The 18,471-nt window shown below is 43.9% G+C and overlaps 1 protein-coding gene across 22 annotated transcripts in view; it reads left to right on the forward strand.

Moving 5' to 3' along the window:
• TCF4 (transcription factor 4) overlaps window positions 1–18,471 on the forward strand; it is a 336,615-nt gene that overhangs the window by 98,920 nt on the left and 219,224 nt on the right. For 19 of the 22 annotated variants that reach the window (XM_014570220.4, XM_014570224.4, XM_075932635.2 and 16 more), the window contains 2 exons: window positions 5,010–5,071; window positions 11,189–11,285. The exons of the other annotated variants lie outside the window; for them this stretch is intronic. In XM_014570220.4, coding sequence (XP_014425706.1) covers window positions 5,010–5,071; window positions 11,189–11,285 — 159 coding nt within the window. The remainder of the gene's footprint in view (window positions 1–5,009; window positions 5,072–11,188; window positions 11,286–18,471) is intronic. 22 annotated transcript variants of the gene reach the window in all.

Consider the following 18,471-nt stretch of genomic DNA (forward strand, 5'->3'; position numbering starts at 1 on the left):
TATGAAACTCAGGTGAACTGTGTTTCTGACATTGCATTTCTGGACCTTTGCATCTGTGCAGAGCACAGAGAATTTCTGCAAATTCTGTGTGTTCACAAGAGCTTACTTTCATGGAACAAATTGCTGGAATCAGGATCTAAAGTGGATACAAAACTTTCAGTCACATATGTAATGTTCAGGTGGATGGCACCTTTTAAAAGCATGAGCGAGATGCTGCAGTTTGCACTGCCCCTACAAGTACTTCAAAGTTTTTTTCTGGCAGGCCACTAGCCACATCGGAGACTGGAGCACTGGTGTTATGTGCTGGTAAGAGGTCAGTCCAGTATTAGACAAGCCTCTGTATTCTGCAGTGGCTCAAGCTTCTAGGTGCTTTTCAAGTGCAGCCTCAAGTGGAACACATTGCAGTAATCTCTGCTTGAGGTTACACAAGCATGGATTACTATCATGAGCACTACAGCAGGAAGGAATGGTCACAGTTTCTGAGCTAAGCTGTAGATGGAAAGAAAGAAAAAAAGCATTACATGCCATTGTTGTCATTTGGGAATTCAAGAGTAGTTATGGGCACAATACAGCTGAAGACTGTAAACTAAATTAAATTGAACAGAGGTGGCTATATACATTCATTAGGAGCTCACTCACAGCTCTGGGCCAGTCCTTTGGATGGTTTCTCCCTATAGTAGAACCCTGCAAATCCGGGGATATCTGCTTTATATTCTTGGGTATCTGAATCCGCAGATGTCAGTGAGCATATCCGTGGTTCATTTTTGTGGCTACAGATGCAGATACAGCATGTTCCATCATAACAGAATTGAGACTAAATTAATTTGCTCCTCCACTTCTGTCAGACACTGATGGAGAAAAGAGACTACATTGTCTGGAATAAGCAAATGGCTTTGTAGATTTGAGCGTCAGCCATGTACGGATGATACAGCAGGCCATAATGTTAATGGGATTACTCATGTGAGTAGTTAGTCAAGTTTGCAAAACCAGCCTTCACGCTTCCTATGGTGCTGGGCTGGAAATGTGCTGCTTAAGTGTAAAGCATTGTTATTGTAACCATTATGGAATGAATGTAAACAACACTATCCAAAGTAGCAGGTTTTGTTTCACTTTCAGTTTAACCCAAAAACTATTTTGGACTTTTAAAATATACAAGTCTGCATTATTTTTCAGAATAAGTTCTAGGAGCTAGAAGACAGTTTTGGTAATATTTTTCTTAGTTTGCTGGTGACGTTTGCAGCAGTTTTGTTAGCACTGTGACAGCATTCATATTATAAACTCCATTTTTGTAGGTTTGTAAGTCAGCCATAAACATTTATTTGAAGGCTGATATTTGGGACACCTGGCAGGTGATTAGTTTATATTCTCATGTAATCATATTTGGTATTTTGGAGAGAGAAAAAAGAAACATCATAAATATAAACGAGACAGGATAAGAAAGAGAGATTCACGTGGACAAAGATGCGCATTACATGCACTGTTAGTTTGTCTAAGGGATTTAATACGGATTTTGTAAGCATCTTTGCATAGTGATCCAATGCCTTATACTAAGTTCATTGTAGGAGCATCTCTTTTGACTTCACTTGGTTTTGAAATAGGGTCTGAAAGCATTCATTATCAGTTACATAACACAAATTATTTAAAAAAATTCTGCTTAATTAACTGAATGGCATGGTTGATCTGATCTGTCAGGCAAATGATACACATTTTTTTCTTTGTCTAGAGCTTAATTAAATATTTACCTGTGAATGTCTTTTGTCATTAACACTTTACACTTTTATTGAGATAATAGCAATGATTATATAGAAAAAATAAAATCAAGCGCAAAAATCTTAACTATGTTGTTTAAAAACATTTAAATATGGATAGTATGACTATTAATTTCCTAGTTTACAGCTTTGATCATCAATCACTTAATCTACATAAGTTAGAAGTGCAAGTGTACTGCTAGATACCCAGTTATTTGTATCAGAATATATCATACAATAAAAGCTTTGATATCCGGAATGTTGGGAGAATGGTGGGTGCCGGTTAGTCAAATACTCTGGGTAACTAAGAGTTTGAAGTCTGGGAAGGAGCTCTTAGATGAGGCAAGGAGGAAGGGAGATAAGAAAGGTATGGGTTTTGGGTTGGGGGTGAGGGCTCCGGTGTGGGGCCAGAAATGAGGGGGTTCAGGGTATGGGAAGAAAATCTGGGCTGGGGGTGTGGGCTCTGGCATGGTACCAAGGGTGAGGGGTTTGAGGTGTAGAAGGGGACTCCAGGCTAGGGCCGAGGGGTTCAGAATGCAGGATGGGTTTCCTGGGCAATGGAAGCTGAGGATGCAGTGCTCAGGGTGGGAGGAAATGCACGGAGCTCCCATGGCTGTTCCTTCATCCAGGAGAAGCAGGTACATGTCACCACTTCTAGGGAACCACGTGGAACCAGGTAGGAACCTGCCAGCCCCACTACAATCAGACTATAAACTGGACTTTCAGTGAAGATAAAAAATACTGGTTTATAGAGCTTTTCTGTTGGTACAGGACCAGATAACACGGCTTTTCTGTATATACACATATATTTAATTGCAATGCTGTGATTAAAATTCCTGTAGCAATCTAGACCACCTATGTCTTTGTGTAATTAGACAAAAGCTGTTTTTATTGATGGTCACTGTAACTCAAAAATATAGTGAGAATATTGTTGAATTCAGAGATGGTGATATGAATGATTACAGAAACAGGAAGATTTCAATGTAAAAACAGGTTTCAAATTACAAGGTTGTTTTGGATAGGATGTGGAAAAGAGAGATGGGATAGAAGTATACAAAATATGAATGGCAAAGAGAGGGCAAATTGGGCACTTCTACTCACTTTTGTTATATGAGTACAAGTGACATTTAAAGAAATGAAAATATAACAAATATAACAGTAGTAAAAATAAATACTTTTCTCTCAGTATAACATGTGGAATTCGTTGTCATTCAATATAATTGATACCAAGAGCTTGGTCTATTAAATATAATATTAACATAAAAACCAGATTTACTGGAATATAACACAACATGAAAAAAGACTAAATGAAATTTGCATTTTGGACTCCAGTTGATCAAAGTTGTTAGGCATGTGCTTAATTTTAACTGTATGTGTATTCCCACTGACTTGAATGAACGACTTAACATGAATTAACGTTACTTAAATGGAACTACTCACATGCTTAAATTTAAGACTGTCCTTAAGTGCTTTGCTGGATTGACACCTTATTTAGTCATTAAGTGTTTTATTAACTGGGATAGCCTAATGAGGTTCCCAAAGCAGTGTACTGAGGATTCCGTGAGGGTTGGTGGTCATATTAGCTTTCCCCAGCATCATTAACTACACCACAAAACATATAATTCATTCAGTCTTAACCAGTAAAGTTTGGGGATTGTATCCTCTTCTCCCCCACCCCCTGATACAACATCAGAACTAACATGACCTACCCAAAGGTACACATTTCCACTCTCTTTTGAGTATCCAGGAGGGACATCGATTTGCAATTGTGGTGTCTTTTGAGCAGCTAGTCTGCTACTCTTTCTGAAACGTCCCATCTAAAACAATATAAAAGCTCATTATGACAGGCATGACAATTTAAACAGTAATACAAACTCCTAATTAAAAACAAGTCTTCCTTTCCCTAAGAGAGCCTGAAAGAGAAAGAATAAAATAAATGATACCGGTTACAATAGCATCAAGAGAAACAGTAATAGATACATGTTATAAACAGCATTCCACTTTTGAAATAAGGTTTCTAATAATACTCCTTAGTTTTGTCAAGGATATTTATAGTTGCATTCTGTAACACTTACCAATTATATAGCATCTTTTGTCCAAGGATCTTGAAGCACTTTATAAGAGTAATTTATTGCACCTCACAGCATCTTTGTGAGGTAAGTATTATGCTATCCAGTTTACAAATGGATAAAATAGGCCAGAGAAAGTGATTCACTCTATGGCCATGCATACACTACAGGGGTTGTTGTGGTAAGCTATGGTCCTGAAGGTATGCTGGCATAACTCCTCGATAGTATAGAAGTAACTTATAACAATGCAAGCGGTTTTCCCATTGCTTTTGGAAAATCACTCCCCTATGGACATTCTTCTGTCAGACTGGCAGTATTCACACCAGTGGTTAGACCAGTATACCTGTGGGAAACAAGGATGTGGATTTTCCATATTGCTGAACATCTCTGCTGTGCTAATTGAAGTTTGAAGTTTAGGCCTGACCTCAGTCATACATCTGTTCAGCACCAGAGTTCAGGAGAGAAGGCAGAAGTCCTGATTTCCCCAGCCAGTGCTCTAAACTCTGCACTATCTCTTTGCAAATTTGCCAAATCCTTCTGATTGTAAGCTGCAACTGCCTCAAATGTAGGCGGCATTAATGAGTGTGAATGGATGAGCACAAGACTGTGGGCATCCAAAGGTAATGGAAAGATTCTCATGATTTAAATAGGCATTGTGTGAGGCACTTAGGAAATTCAGAAAAATGCTTAAGTATGTGCTTACATTCATCTCTATTCAAGAAGGTGATTGAACATGTGCATAACTCCCCCTGACTTCCCTGGGACTTAAGTACATTCTTTCCTGATTTGGGGCCTGTATGAGAATTTGTGTTTGAATGCTGACCTTCAAAATATTTTACATTGGCTTCTGGGGATTCTCTGTTTTATCACATCTTGTGTTTGATTATATGTATTTTGTGTCAAGGACTTTGGTGCAACTTGGAGTCCATTTTTTAAGTCTCATGAAACACTGAGTCACTGAAGTAATTTTTATGTTCAAACCTCTGGTTCCTGAGGGTCCAGTTCATTTCTGCTGTGAATTTAAATGAGTTAATTTAAGTGGTTGGGTCAGAAGCCACTATCATCGTAGTAGCCCCGTGCCTGATTCTTAATTAAAGGCAACAGGAGATTAATTTGAAACATTAATTTAAAAGTGCTTACACAAAAGGAAAGAGTTATTGCAATAAAGCCTAAAGAACTTTTTTGTCCCTAGATGTAGAAGACAGAACTAGCTCAGGGTCCTGGGGGAATGGAGGACATCCTAGTCCATCCAGGGTAAGTATATCTAATCTTTTTCCTAAACCAGACTTCCTGCATATGCAAATTTACAATCTTAAATTTGAGTTCTACACCTGATTGCATTGAAAAATGTACATGCAAAGTTGGCTGTAGATCAGCTTCTCTTCAAAATTGCTTTTTTTAAAAACATTCTTATCTGATCCTGTGATTGAATTTGACACCTGCTCCACTCCTGTTAACAGCTAGCAAAAATTTTCATTAGCCATTTTGTCTTGCTAGTTAGTATCAGCTATTGATCCATCACTGTGTGTTATCTCACTATTGTAAGTGGCATTTTTTGTTATTGTTGACATTTCTCTTGGTGTCAAGTATCAGAGGGGTAGCCGTGTTAGTCTGAATCTGCAAAAGCGACGAGGAGTCCTGTGGCACCTTATAGACTAACTGAAGTGTAGGAGCATAAGCTTTCGTGGGCAAAGACCTCGTGGGTAGTCTACATGCATCTGACGAAGTGGGTCTTTGCCCACGAAAGCTTATGCTCCTACACTTCAGTTAGTCTATAAGGTGCCACAGGACTCCTCGTCGCTATTTCTCTTGGTGTAATTTCTTGCTGGGAGATTTTGTGTCTCACTGGCACAGATATCTACATGCAAAGAATCATTGCATAGCATTGGGATGCTCTTGTTCACTCAAAATATCCTACTTCATCACTGAGGATCAGATTCTGCCACCCTTTTAACATTGAATGGTACCTCTGAAGCTTAGGAATATAGAGCTAGAAGGGACCGCAAGGGTCATCAAATCTAACTCACTGACAAGCTGCAGGATTATTCTTCATATCTTGGGTAGCCCCATGAAGTGGAACTACTGGAAGGCAAAGCTACTCTTCCTCATAAGTGAGGGGTAGGCAATAATTTTTGATGGGACCCCACTCCAACAATTTGGAAAGTGGTCAAGGGCTGTACTTGTCCATATTAATGGAAGGGGTGCGGGGCTTTGGATGGAGGTTGGGTGCAGAGGGAGCTTACAATAAGGGATTAGGGTACAGGAGAGGATGTGGGGTCTGGGAGGAAATTTGGTGAAGGAGGCAGTTGTGACCTGGGATAGGGGACTAAGATGCAGGGGTTTGGGTTGTGTCCTGGGGAAGGGGACTAGGGTGCTGGGGGTGGGAGGGAGTGTTGGTCTGTGGCCAAAGACAGGAGGGGGTTGTGACTTGGGCTGGGGACTAGGGTGTAGGGGTTTGGGTTGTGATTTGTGGTGCAGGATCTGGAAGGGGATATGGGTGTAGAAGGCAAAGGGTTTGGGCTGTGATCTGGGGCAGAGGATTGGAGTGCAGGATCTGGGAGGGTATATGGGATAGAGGGTGTGGGTTATGTGGGGTAGGGGGGCAAACAGTTGGGGTGCTAGAGGCAGGCTCTGGTTGGGATACTTACTGGCTTGACTCCCAGCCAGCAGCCTTCCCAAGCAGACTCCCTGCCTGTCCCATCCCCACTCTGGCTGCAGGGGCCATGTGTTTTTCAAACAGCTAAGAGATTGAGGGGATGGTGGGAAGGGAGGCTGGGGCGGGGGGAAGTCTGCTTCTCAGGCTTCCTGTTGACAACAGGAAACTCTGACTGGCCTAGCAGTGGCCACATTTCTCCCTCCCCGGCTCCTGGGGGGGAAGGAGGGGCAGGGAGGGAGGCAGGGAGTCGGTGGGTTGGATCTGGCAGGGCTTGGCAGATGGGATCCAGCCTGTGGAGGATATTTTTGCCCAGGCCTGTCAGAAGTAGATGAGTGTTTTCAAGGGTGGAAAAATCTGAGCCTGCATTTCTTTGTTCTCACTCATTCTGGCCATTTACATCTACTTCATACTTCTCTTCAAATTACCATCTCTGCATTGCTCTCACACAACATTCTGCTCCGCCTCTGTTGGTTTCTTCAATAAAAAGGGCAGAGTTCATGACATTAACAAAAGAGGTACACGTTTTTAATGCCGATATTCCCTATTTTGGTGAGAGTATATATATGACACTGAATGTCTTTAGAACAAATTGTTAACTCATGACAAATTAACAACTCATTGGACTTAGGGGATCCTTAATGTTTTGGGAACAATTTTCAACAACTACAGGTGTATAATGTGCCTATACAATTGTTCATTCGTAGACAAGTATGCATCTGTATCCTTACATTTGTTGACTATGCACACAAGGACTAGTTTTCATTTACATTTACCTATTTTACATGTACAAAAGCATTTTTGCACACATCCTTGCCTATTTGCTTTTGAGTGTAGATATTTTGGGGACACAGCAGAGGTAGCTAGTTTGAAAATGTAACCCACAAACAAATTTAGGGCCCACCAAACTTCTTTCCTAAGGTTGAAGGGATAATACCTCTACTTCTAAAGTCAGATCATTTCAGAGAGCTGTGAATATTGTCTTCTCTTGTTTTCAGGCAAAGTGTTACTAACTTTAATCTTCAAAGTACAGTAGCATCTTTCTACTTACCAGTAACTTTACAGAGCCATTGCTCCAGCTGTCAAGTTTGACATTCTAATGCATTATGTGGATGGGATGAGGAAATCTTTCCTGCTCCTCACATTATAATGCGTGCACACACTGACATTAAATTCAAATGTGGTTACTGAACTGGTACCTACCATGGGAATTACTGAGACACACCATATTTCTTGTTATTTTTATAAAAGCTGGGGTATAACATAATACATGAGTTTTGACTTTGAGAAGGTTGTGTTTAGAACTGCATGGAGTCTCAAGATTATTTATTCGAGTAATAAGAACGATCTCTTCCAATAAATCTCTCAATGTACAACCCTGAGGAATTCTGTCCATTTAAGGGCTAAATTGTATAACTCTTCCATGCATTGGGGTGCATTAATACTCCCCTCAGTATTCCTACTGAAGTCTACTCTCATAATTAAAAGTTTACCAATGTAACTGAGGATTGCACAATCAACCCTTTCTGAAAAAGGCCCAATCCTGAGCTCCTTAAATAGGCAGGCCTCCCAGGTAGGTCACAGAAGTTTTGAGCCCATGTCCCAATGCAGTCACAGGATCACGGTCTGAATATTGTTCTGAGGATTAGGCTAAAAATCCCCATGTATACAGGCAGTCCCCGACTTACGCGGATCCGACTTATGTCGGATCCGCAGTTACGAACGGGGCTCACCCCGGAGGACACGGACTGCGGGACCTCGCGGTCCTGCCGCCCGTGTCCTCCGGGGCTTTTTCCGCGTCTCCCTGGTCTGCAGACCAGGAAGACGCGGAGCAAAGCCGCGGAGGGGCTCGGGCAGCGGGACAGCCCAGACGCCCCGCGGCTGTCCCGCTGCTGGCGTCCTCAGAGGCTTTGCTCCCCATCTCCCTGGTCTGCTAGTCTCCAGCAGACCAGGGAGACTGGGAGCAAAGCCGCGGAGGACCCAGGCAGCGGGACCGCGGTGCGTCTCGGTCCGCCACCCGCGTCTTCCTGGTCTGCTGGGGTGGAGGGGGTGCAGCTAGTACGCCCCCCTTCCCCCAGCAGACTAGGCTTTTCTCCGGACGCCTGTGGCAGAGCAGCTGGGGCGCTGCCAGTTGGTCCCGCAGCGCCGCTCTGGGTGCTACTGGACCAACCCGGCAGCACCCCAGCTGCTCTGCCCCAGGCGTCCTGATTCAGCCGCTGCTGGTCAGTTTCAGCAGCGGCTGAATCCGGACGCCTGGGGCAGAGCAGATGGGGTGCTACTGGGTTGGTCCAGTAGCGCCGAGGAGCGGCGCTACTGGAGCAACCCAGCAATACCCCAGCTGCTCTGCCCCAGGCGTCCCCAAGTCAGCTGCTGCTGAAAGTGACCAGCGCTGACTACAGGAAGCCCGAGGCAGAGTTGGAATCAGCTGCTGATCAGTTTCAGCAGCAGCTGACTTGGGGACGCTTGGGGTTCTTAAGTTGATTCTGTATGTAAGTCGGAACTGGCGGTCAGTTTCAGCAGTGGCTGAATCTGGATGCCAGTTCCGACTTACATACAGATTCAACTTAAGAACAAATCTACAGTTCCTATCTTGTATGTAATCCGGGGACTGCCTGTACTTCAGAATCAAGAAGTATATTCTACTTCATATATTCTGTAAATCCATGATACAAAATTATGCAAGGCAAAACTTAAAAATTTTTACTGCTATTTAATTGTCTCTTAATGAATGTGAAGGAACAGGGATTGCAAGCATTGCTAGCTAAGTTTCAGCACAGCCTAGTGAGGTGAAAGATAGTGTTGTTCATACTAAATCCATTTTCTTCCGCTCCCTCCTACTCCTCGTCCCTTCCCCCCCTCCCCCCCCCGATCAGATTCTGCCATTGGCTAACATGCCAAGTGTTGCTTCTAAGAAAATATACTTAATCTTGCATTACACTGCAGTCATCTGAGCAGAATAATTTTCCCCCATTTACTGCATACCAGGATTGAATCTCTTCCACAGAAGCAGAAAAGCCAGTGACCAGTTCTGGTTTAGCAATACCTGGTTTAGCTTTCACTGCATCATTACTTCACACATCTCTCAGTTTTATTTTTATTCACCCTCACACCTCCCAAAACTTTCATTGCTTTTAGGGGAAAAATGTTTTGAAAACTAGTCTGTAAATTTAGGCATACATATTTAGGCATACATATCTGAATGTAAATGTACCAGTATAGAATCATAGAACATTAGAATTGGAAGAGAACTTGAGAGGTCATCGAGTCTAGTCTCCTGCCCTCACGGCAGGACCCAGTACCGACTAGACCAGCTGTGCTTAACCCATGGCTCATGAGCTGCATGCGGCTCTTCCCCCCCCCCCCAAAGTGTGGCTCGCAAAGCCTCCCCCATGGCCCGTGAAGCCGCCCCTGTGCCGCTAGAAACGGCCCCCAGTTCCCTGTGCTATGTGCACAACTATTTTGGCTCTTTGCCTGTAATGGGGTTAGCCACCTCTGGACTAGACCATCCCTGATAGATGTCTATCTAACCTGCTCTTAAATATCTTCAGAGATGGAGATTCCACAACCTCCCTAGGAAACTTTTTCCTGTGTCTACCCTGATAGTTAAGAAATGTTTCTTAATGTCCAACCTAAACTTCCCTTGCTGCAGTTTAAGCCCATTGCTTCTTGTCCTATCATCAGAGGCCAAGGAGAAGAATTTTTCTCCCTCCTCCTTATGACACCCTTTTAGATAATTGAAAACCGTTATCGTGTCCTCTCTGTCTTCTCCTTTCCAAACTAACTATGTCATGAGAGGAGATAAAGAAACAAAACAGTCCTGGGATGAAAGCCTAAGTTTTCCTCAGGTCTCCAAATTAATTTTCTGGTCATATTATGCAAATCACTTCACCTTTGTGCATCTCAGTTTTCCCAACTGAAAATGAGGATGTTCCATGACTTAGAGTTGCTGAGAAAAAATAATAGCAGTGTTTCAAGATCCAAACGTAATAGCCGCACTACAGGCAGACAAACTCTTGGTTTGTTTGTTTTTTATTACAGTTGAGTTTTTGCACTAGTACAAAAATGGTGAGTGCAGCCTGGAATGTTAGGCTGGGGATGCAAGAAAAAATTGTGGTGTGCTCCTGATAAGACTTATGCACGTGTTTAACTTACTGTGACTAGTGTCTTTGACTTTAGTGGAAGTACTCACAGTTGTATATGTTAATCTCCTGGGTTAGTCCTCATAGCTTTGTATCATAATGAGAGAAGCACCCAAGCACTTCATGCCAAATTTTGCCTTTGTGTGCGTGCAGCAACCACTGGGTTAAAATGTCAAATTTTTACTTACAACTACTAGATCTAACCCCCCCTTCCCCCCCAAATAATGTCTCTCTTCTCCCCACCTGAAATGAAAGTAGAAAGACTGACATAGTAGGTGAAAGATGCTTGATGGCTTGCACAACATTGAGCTCCCTGATATATTATCTCAATTATCATGCAGGTGTGTCCACAGAATAAACACACATTAATTACAAACTAAATGAAAATTTTAAAGCAGCTTCAAATTAATTTTGGAACGCATTACCCCAATGAAACCAGTGGTAGAAGGTAAGGGAGAGAATAACGTTTCTTCAGTATTCAGAATTGAGGGCGAAAGTATAACTTTCCTCTGCTGTTTTTATAGAAAATGTTTGTGTTAAAATTATAAAATTCTTTTCTCCTTCCCAATTTATTAACAGAACTATGGCGATGGGACACACTATGATCACATGGCAAGCAGGGACCTTGGGTCACATGACAATCTCTCGCCTCCTTTTGTCAATTCCAGAATACAAAGTAAGAAGAAATCAAATTTCTTAATATCGTTTTGTTTTTCAAATGGCTTAAAAGTAGAAGTGAGTGAGTGCACCATACAGTAAGTCCCCGGGTTACGTCAATCCGACGTAAGTCAGACCCCTAGTTATGAACGGGGGGGAGGGGGACGCAGCTAGTGCGGGGTACCTCCCCCACTGTTGCCGCCTCTGGCGGCACGGGGTGCGCTTCCCCCCAGCAGACCAGGGAGACGCAGAGCTACCCCCCCCCCCCCAGCAGACCAGGGAGACGTGGAGCGGCCCGTGTCCTTCGCGGTGCGAAAAGCCACTCCGCGTCTCCCTGGTCTGCTGGGGAGGGGGCGTAGCTAGTGCTCCCCCCTCCCCCAGCAGACCAGGATTTTCTCGCCAACGCCTGGGGTAGAGCAGCTGGGGTGCTGCCGGGTTGGTCCTGCCGTGCCAAGGGTCGGTGTTACCAGACCAACCCAGCAGCACTGCAGCTGCTCTGCCCCAGGCGTGTCCGATTCAGCTGCTGCTGGTCAGTTTCAACAGTGACTGAATCTGGATGCCTGGGACAGAGCAGCTGGGGTGCTGCCAGGTTGGTCCCCGCAGCGCCGAGGTGCGGCGCTGCGGGGACCAATCTGGCAGCACCCCAACTGCTCTACCCCAGGTGTCACCAAGTCAGCTGCTGCTGAAACTGATCAGCAACTGATTCCAGGAAGACTGGTGTCAGTTTCAGCAGCGGCTGAATCGGGGACACCTGGGGTACAATATGTTCCAGTTCCGACTTACGTACAAATTCAATTTAAGAACAAACCTACAGTCCCTATCTTGTACGTAACCCGGGGACTGCCTGTAGTTTAATTTCAAGGCTTCCATTTTTCTCCCATGTATTTTGGGTTTGTTGTAGTTGTTCTTTGGAAGGGAACACTGAATGTTGCCTCTTGAGCAACATCACATTTTGAAAGATGTACACCAGTACTGTTCACTGATTAGTCTCTACTTTCTTCATGTAAGGGGTACATGCCATTTAAAACAGTGACTACAGTTTTTACAGAGAGTGGTAAATGTACTTTTCCTGAAGCTTGTGTGTTTTCTTTAAAGGTGTGACCACTTGGCAGAGAATTAAATGGAACTTTTCAGCAACATTTTTTTGTACTTTAAAATATTACAAATAAATGTTCTTTAAAGGGATAGATAAATAACTAGAGATTGAGATCATAAGCCATTGTTTTCTCTGGATTGGGATGGATCATTGCCTGTTGGGACTTGCGGTCTCTTTGGACTGCAAACTTCTGGATTAAAGATGAGGCTGCCTGCAGTGTGCTCCACTTGGGACAAACCAGAGTCCAGCCCATGGCATCTGACAAGTCAGCCCTCACAGTTAAGGAAAGCTTGGCTGTCCCTGCATTCGTTTTAACTAAGCTTGCAAGGATTTAGTATAGCAGCTATAAGCTATAATTATTTGCATGTGAATGATAACTGCTTTCTTTAAATCATGGCTGATGAATGAGTTTGGTTAAAGTAAATGTAAGATGTAAAAATATTAGTAATCCTCGTACTTAGCCAAAATCACACCCTTTTATTGTAGTTATCAATGAACTTGCTGAAATGCCATGATTTCAACAATTGAATGTAAGCCAAAGAAAACATAGAGCTTGTAACTGTGAAATATCGTTTTGAGAATGTAATGTGCCCCTCTAAAGTATGCCTTGTCTTTTAATATTAAGAAATATTTGTGAGTTGTTTAGCATTCGGGATAGTGTTGAAGCTTGTATGTATTCCCCCACACAACATGGTTAGAACAATTTCAAGGGTTTGACTTGAGCCAGCAAAAGCAGAGAAATTTAGACACTCCCTTCTTAACTCATACCATTGGCTTTAAGTAGTGCAAATATTTTACAAATAGTCAGACACTCCTGTGAACCCACTGTGCTGAGTGATGCTTTCATGTTTAACCATTTAATACAGATGTCTGCAACTGAAAGGTCTGTCTTACTCTCCCTCTGCTCCTGCCTTTCCCAACAAATAAATAGCATTAGTCTGTACAGTAATTGTTTTCCCCTCCATTTGGGGAAAATGCTGCTTTCAAAATGTATTCATTACAATAAAATACAGTTACATATAGTTTTTTGAAGAATAAAACAACAAATTGATTAGGTTTTTCTTAAACACATTTTCCTTAAATGTGATTTTTCTGCTGGTGCCTGATTGGAAAGCCAATGGGAGTTTCACAGCTGCAGCTAAGAGAATAATCAGTCCTGAGTTTTTCCGAATATACAAACAGTGTGAAATTCAAGATATCTTGCTGCAGCACTTGGTCTGTAATGGTCATCATGCTGAAAGGTCCTGGAAGTGGAATATTCCTGCGGTGTCCTTAAGTATTGGTGTGTGTTGCAAAAATAAAATCATTTGAAAATAAGAATACTGATGTTCCTACATGTGCAGATTGGTGTGTGCATGTGAGAGAGAACGAGAGAGAGAGAGGCTAACAGCTTCTGACAAGTGTGTTATTGTGTAATAATGCACGCCTACTGTTGAAGCCAATCAGCTTGCTCCCTCACTCTAAAGCATTTTGTAACCCTAATTTAAAATCGTTCTCTGGTAATTAGAGCAGATTCCCTTTAATTTGTGCCTGTTTAGGCAGCAAATGGCATGGAAACCACACTATTTTATTTCCCCACTTCCATTACTCTCCTAAAGCCTACATTTTGCCCACCCTGCTCAGGTGCATGAGGCACAGAGATAGGGATGATGACGCAAGGGAATCCCCATGTCTCTTGCGCTGCCTGTGCAGAGGACAGACAATCTCTTTAGGGAGTGGAGGCTGTATAGAACCTTCTGAAGTGGCTTCCCAAATATGGAAGAGGGGATTAGTGGGTTGTAGCACTGAGACTAGGGATGTTACATATCAGTTGATTGAATAGTCGAGTAACCTCATGAAATTTTATCAGTTAGTTGACCATTCTATAGTCCCTGGCGGCAGGGCTGGCAGCCACTGTACCAGAGGCAGCAGTGCAGGGTGTCAGACTGGAGCTGGTCTGTGAGGGGAGCCAGTTTAAAAATCAGCTACCCTTGCAGACTGGCTGCCTGTTGCGCCACACTGCTGCTTTTGAGAGAGTTTCAGCAGCGCAAGGTGGCAGCAGTTCCTGTTTCGGGGGGAGGGAGGTCTGAGTTCCCCTACCAAAGTGTGAGCCACAACTGAGCCGGACTGCCTGCCTGCCTGGCTTCTAATACACTTTAAATGCAGAGCCACAGCAGGGGTATGTCCCAGACCTGTTGCAAGCCAGGACTGAGCCAGGCTATGGGCCAGCCTGCTAAAAAATTTACTGGCAGGAAGAGTGGGAGAGGAAAATGTGTGTAGTCTGTAGCATTAACCTATACACTTTTGCTTATCGGTTAATCTACTATACTATTATATCCCTAACTGAGACCCCACTTTCTGGTGCACTGGCCAGCAGAACACGTATGAAGGTAGATGAGAGCTGTTGCAATGTACACACCAGGGCAGGATGCCAGAGTCAGACAAAATTCCTCCGGGGAATTCTGCTGCAGTCCCGGAGCACTCCAGCTTTGGTAGCAGTACAGGCAGTCCCCGAGTTACGCGGATCCGACTTACGTCGGATCCGCAGTTATGAACGGGGCCCGCTCCCTGGTCTCCAGCAGACCAGGGAGAGGAAGCAAAGCGGCGGAGCACGCGGGCAGCGGACAGCCCAGACGCGTCTGGGCTGTCTGCTGCCCGCGGGCTCCGCCGCTTTGCTCCCCGTCCCCCTGGTCTGCAGACCAGGGGGACGGGGAGCAAAGCAGAGCAAAGCCGCGGAGCCCGAGGGCAGCAGGACAGCCACGGCGCGTCTGAGCTGTCACGCTGCCCCCGTGCTCCGCGGCTTTGCTCCAGGCGCCTGTGTTACAGCAGCTGAGGCGCTGCCGGTTGGTCCTGTAGCGCCGCTTTGGGCGCTACTGGACTAACCCGGCAGCACCCCAGCTGCTCTGCCCCAGGCATCCCCAAGTCAGCCGCTGCTGAAACTGACCAGTGGCTGACTACAGGAAGCCCCTGCCCCGGGCTTCCTGGAATCAGCCGCTGATCAGTTTCAGCAGCAGCTGACTTGGGGATGCCTGGGGTTCTTAAGTTGAATCTGTATGTAAGTCAGAACTGGCATCCAGATTCAGCCGCTGTTGAAACTGATCAGTTTCAGCAGCAGCTGAATCTGGACGCCAGTTCCGACTTACATACAGATTCAACTTAAGAACAAACCTACAGTCCCTATCTTGTACGTAACCCAGGGACTGCCTGTAGTTAAAATCAAGTCCTAAATGTGGAAGCCAAGGCCGTCTGCTATACTGTCCAGGAGAATGCTACTAAGTCTGTGAATCTCCCACTGTTACTAAAGCGCTGTTCTGTCAGATAAGCTGTCTGGTCTGAAACACGGGTCTCTATTGTTTTTGGAGTGTGACATTTTTCACCTCAAGCAGATTTTGAACAGAATAGGACTATGTTTTTGGCAAGATAGTTTTACCTGACATTAACAAAGCTGCCTCAGAGTTGAGGCCAAAGCAGTGTTCTGCTGAACAGAAAATCAGAGAGCAGTTTACTGTTTCAAAAGTTGATTAGAAAGATGATTGTTTTAAATATATAGAGAGAATTATTTGAGGGATGATAAACTCTTTAGTACTTCTGAGAAGCAAGGACCTTATTTTCTTCTGTGTCTTGTATGGTTTTGCACACTTACATAAATGATGATGATGATAATAATTCAATAAAATAATCAGTAATGCTGTTTATTTCCCCAATGTTTCCGTGACTGAATCTGCTATTAATTTGTGCTGATTACATTGTATTTGTGATTTTTATGATGAATTCTGTCGCAATTACAAACAGTGCATCATATTTATTTTAATTGAGTCCAACCTTAACTAATATGGGATGTGGCTCCCAGTACATGTTTCATCAGTTTCCCTCTTTCTTGTCAGATCATCAAATTATTCAAAGAAAAGGTCCCCACAGATCTACTGTGGAGCAGTTTGCACCTGCAGAGAGAGACTATAATTTTATTTGCATGCTCTTCTTTCTGCTGGCAATGGATCCAGACATAGACACTGATTATTGAGCTTGTTTTTTTACTAGTGTAGCTGTATTGACTTCAGTGGAGTTACTCCTGACTTAAAATGACATGAAAACAGAATCAAGTGCTTCATAATACTTTCTTAATCCTTAGCATTTATCTGATTTTTTTTTAACTTTTAAGATGTTTCTATGTCATCACATCATTATTACTCTTAACAATAAATGTTAATATAAATTTAGTAAGCGAGTTGGATGTCAGCAATCCACATGAAAAGCAATATTCATTTTATAGAAAAGAATTACAAACTTCAATTCATTTGAAAGTTCTTTTATATTTAAAATATTTAGGTTTTTAATGTGAAATATAAACATATATTTTACTTCATTGTCTCTTAAATTTTGAGATTTTTTCTTTTTTTTAATGTTTATTTTTTGATGTTTTTGGAGATAAATAGTACTGTGGAGACAAAATACAAGAAAAATACAGGGAAAAATACAGGGAAAAATACAAAATGAAGTATGCATATTGCCAGTGTATCTTGATCCAGACTGCAACACATGATGTATTTCAGATCTGATCATCTCTTGAGCACATTTGTTTAGAATGGCTTGCTGTTTTTATGAGGTAAGCAAATTAAATGGCCACTAGAATAGGGCACAATCCTGAGTCCAGTTCTTTCAACCAAGTTTGGACTCATGCTTACAAAAGTGAAAGTTTATGATCTTAATCCACATCTCTTTATTATTCCCTCAATATGAAACTATATGAGAAGTTCATCAGAGCCCTTCATATCTGTGCTGTTAACTTAATCAGTAAACTGATGTGAGTTTGCATGTCCCTTTTCAGGAAACAAGAAATTGTATATTCTATAGCTGGGCAGCTGTATGACCCTCGTTGGTAAAACCACAGAGAGAGAAGAAAGGGAATTTGCTTGCTACTTCAGCCTCACAACAGTGGCTAGATGCAGTTCTCAGCCATTTGTGCAAATAAAACACAAGGACTACAGGAAGCTAGAGCTGACATCAATATTTGTCTGGAGCTGACGTGTTGCCTCCCACAATTACTCCAGTCAGCAAAGTTGCACTCTATAAAATGATATACAGTAAACTTCCAATAATCCGGCACCTTTAGGACCCAGGGGGTGCCGGATTATCAGATATGACGGACTATCGGAAGGAGGGGCTATGAGGGGCCTGGGGTGGGGTGGATACCCCCTTCCAATAGTCCAGCTCTGCACCAGGCGTCCCTGATTCAGCTGCTGCTGGTCAGTTTCTGCGGCGGCTGAATCGGGGATGCCTGCAGCAGAGCAGCTGGTGTGCTGCCGGGTTGGTCCTGCAGCTCCTCGGCGCTACTGGACCAACCCGGCAGCACCCCAGCTTCTCTGCCCCAGGTCTCCCCAAGTCAGTCGCTGCTGAAACTGATCAGTGGCTGACTCCAGGAAGCCCGAGGAAGAGCTGCTCTGCCCCGGGCTTCCTGGAGTCAGCTGCTGGTCAGTTTCAGCAGTGGCTAAATCAGGACGCCTGGGACAGAGCAGCTGGGGGGCTGCCGGGTTGGTCCCACAGCGCCGAAGAGTGGCGCTACTGGACCAATCCAGCAGCACCCCAGCTGCTCTGCCCCAGGTGTCCCCAAGTCAGCTGCTGCTGAAACTGATCAGTGGCTGACTCCAGGAAGCCCGAGGAAGAACTGCTCTGCCTCAGTCTTCCTGGAGTTAGCCGCTGATCAGTATCAGCAGCGGCTGAATCGGGGACAGCTGGGGTGCTGCCAGGTTGGTCCCGCAGCCCCAAGGGGCAGTGCTATTGGACCTACCCAGCAGCACTCCAGCTGCTCTGCCCCCGGCTTCCCCAATTCAGCCGCTGGTCAGTTTTAGCAGTGGCTGAATCGAGGAAGCTGGGGGCAGAGTAGCTCCAATGGTGCCCAGAGCACTTCCAGGTTCCTGATGGTGCCGGACCATCAGGAGTGCCGGACCATCAGATGCCGGACCATCGGAGTTTTACTGTACCTGGAAACTATTCTGGTCTAACAGGCTTTGTAAAGATTGGTGCCAATCTCAGGCACAGTGTCTCTGGGCACTACCCCTGAGTGAAAACCTGTACATTATTTTCTTATCATGGGGATGTACTTTATTGACTTAATATAGGTCTTATTGTGTGT

Source organism: Pelodiscus sinensis, chromosome 6 (assembly GCF_052426305.1).
Source record: "Pelodiscus sinensis isolate ZL-2025 chromosome 6, ASM5242630v1, whole genome shotgun sequence".
In the NCBI taxonomy this organism is placed as follows: Eukaryota; Metazoa; Chordata; order Testudines; family Trionychidae; genus Pelodiscus; species Pelodiscus sinensis.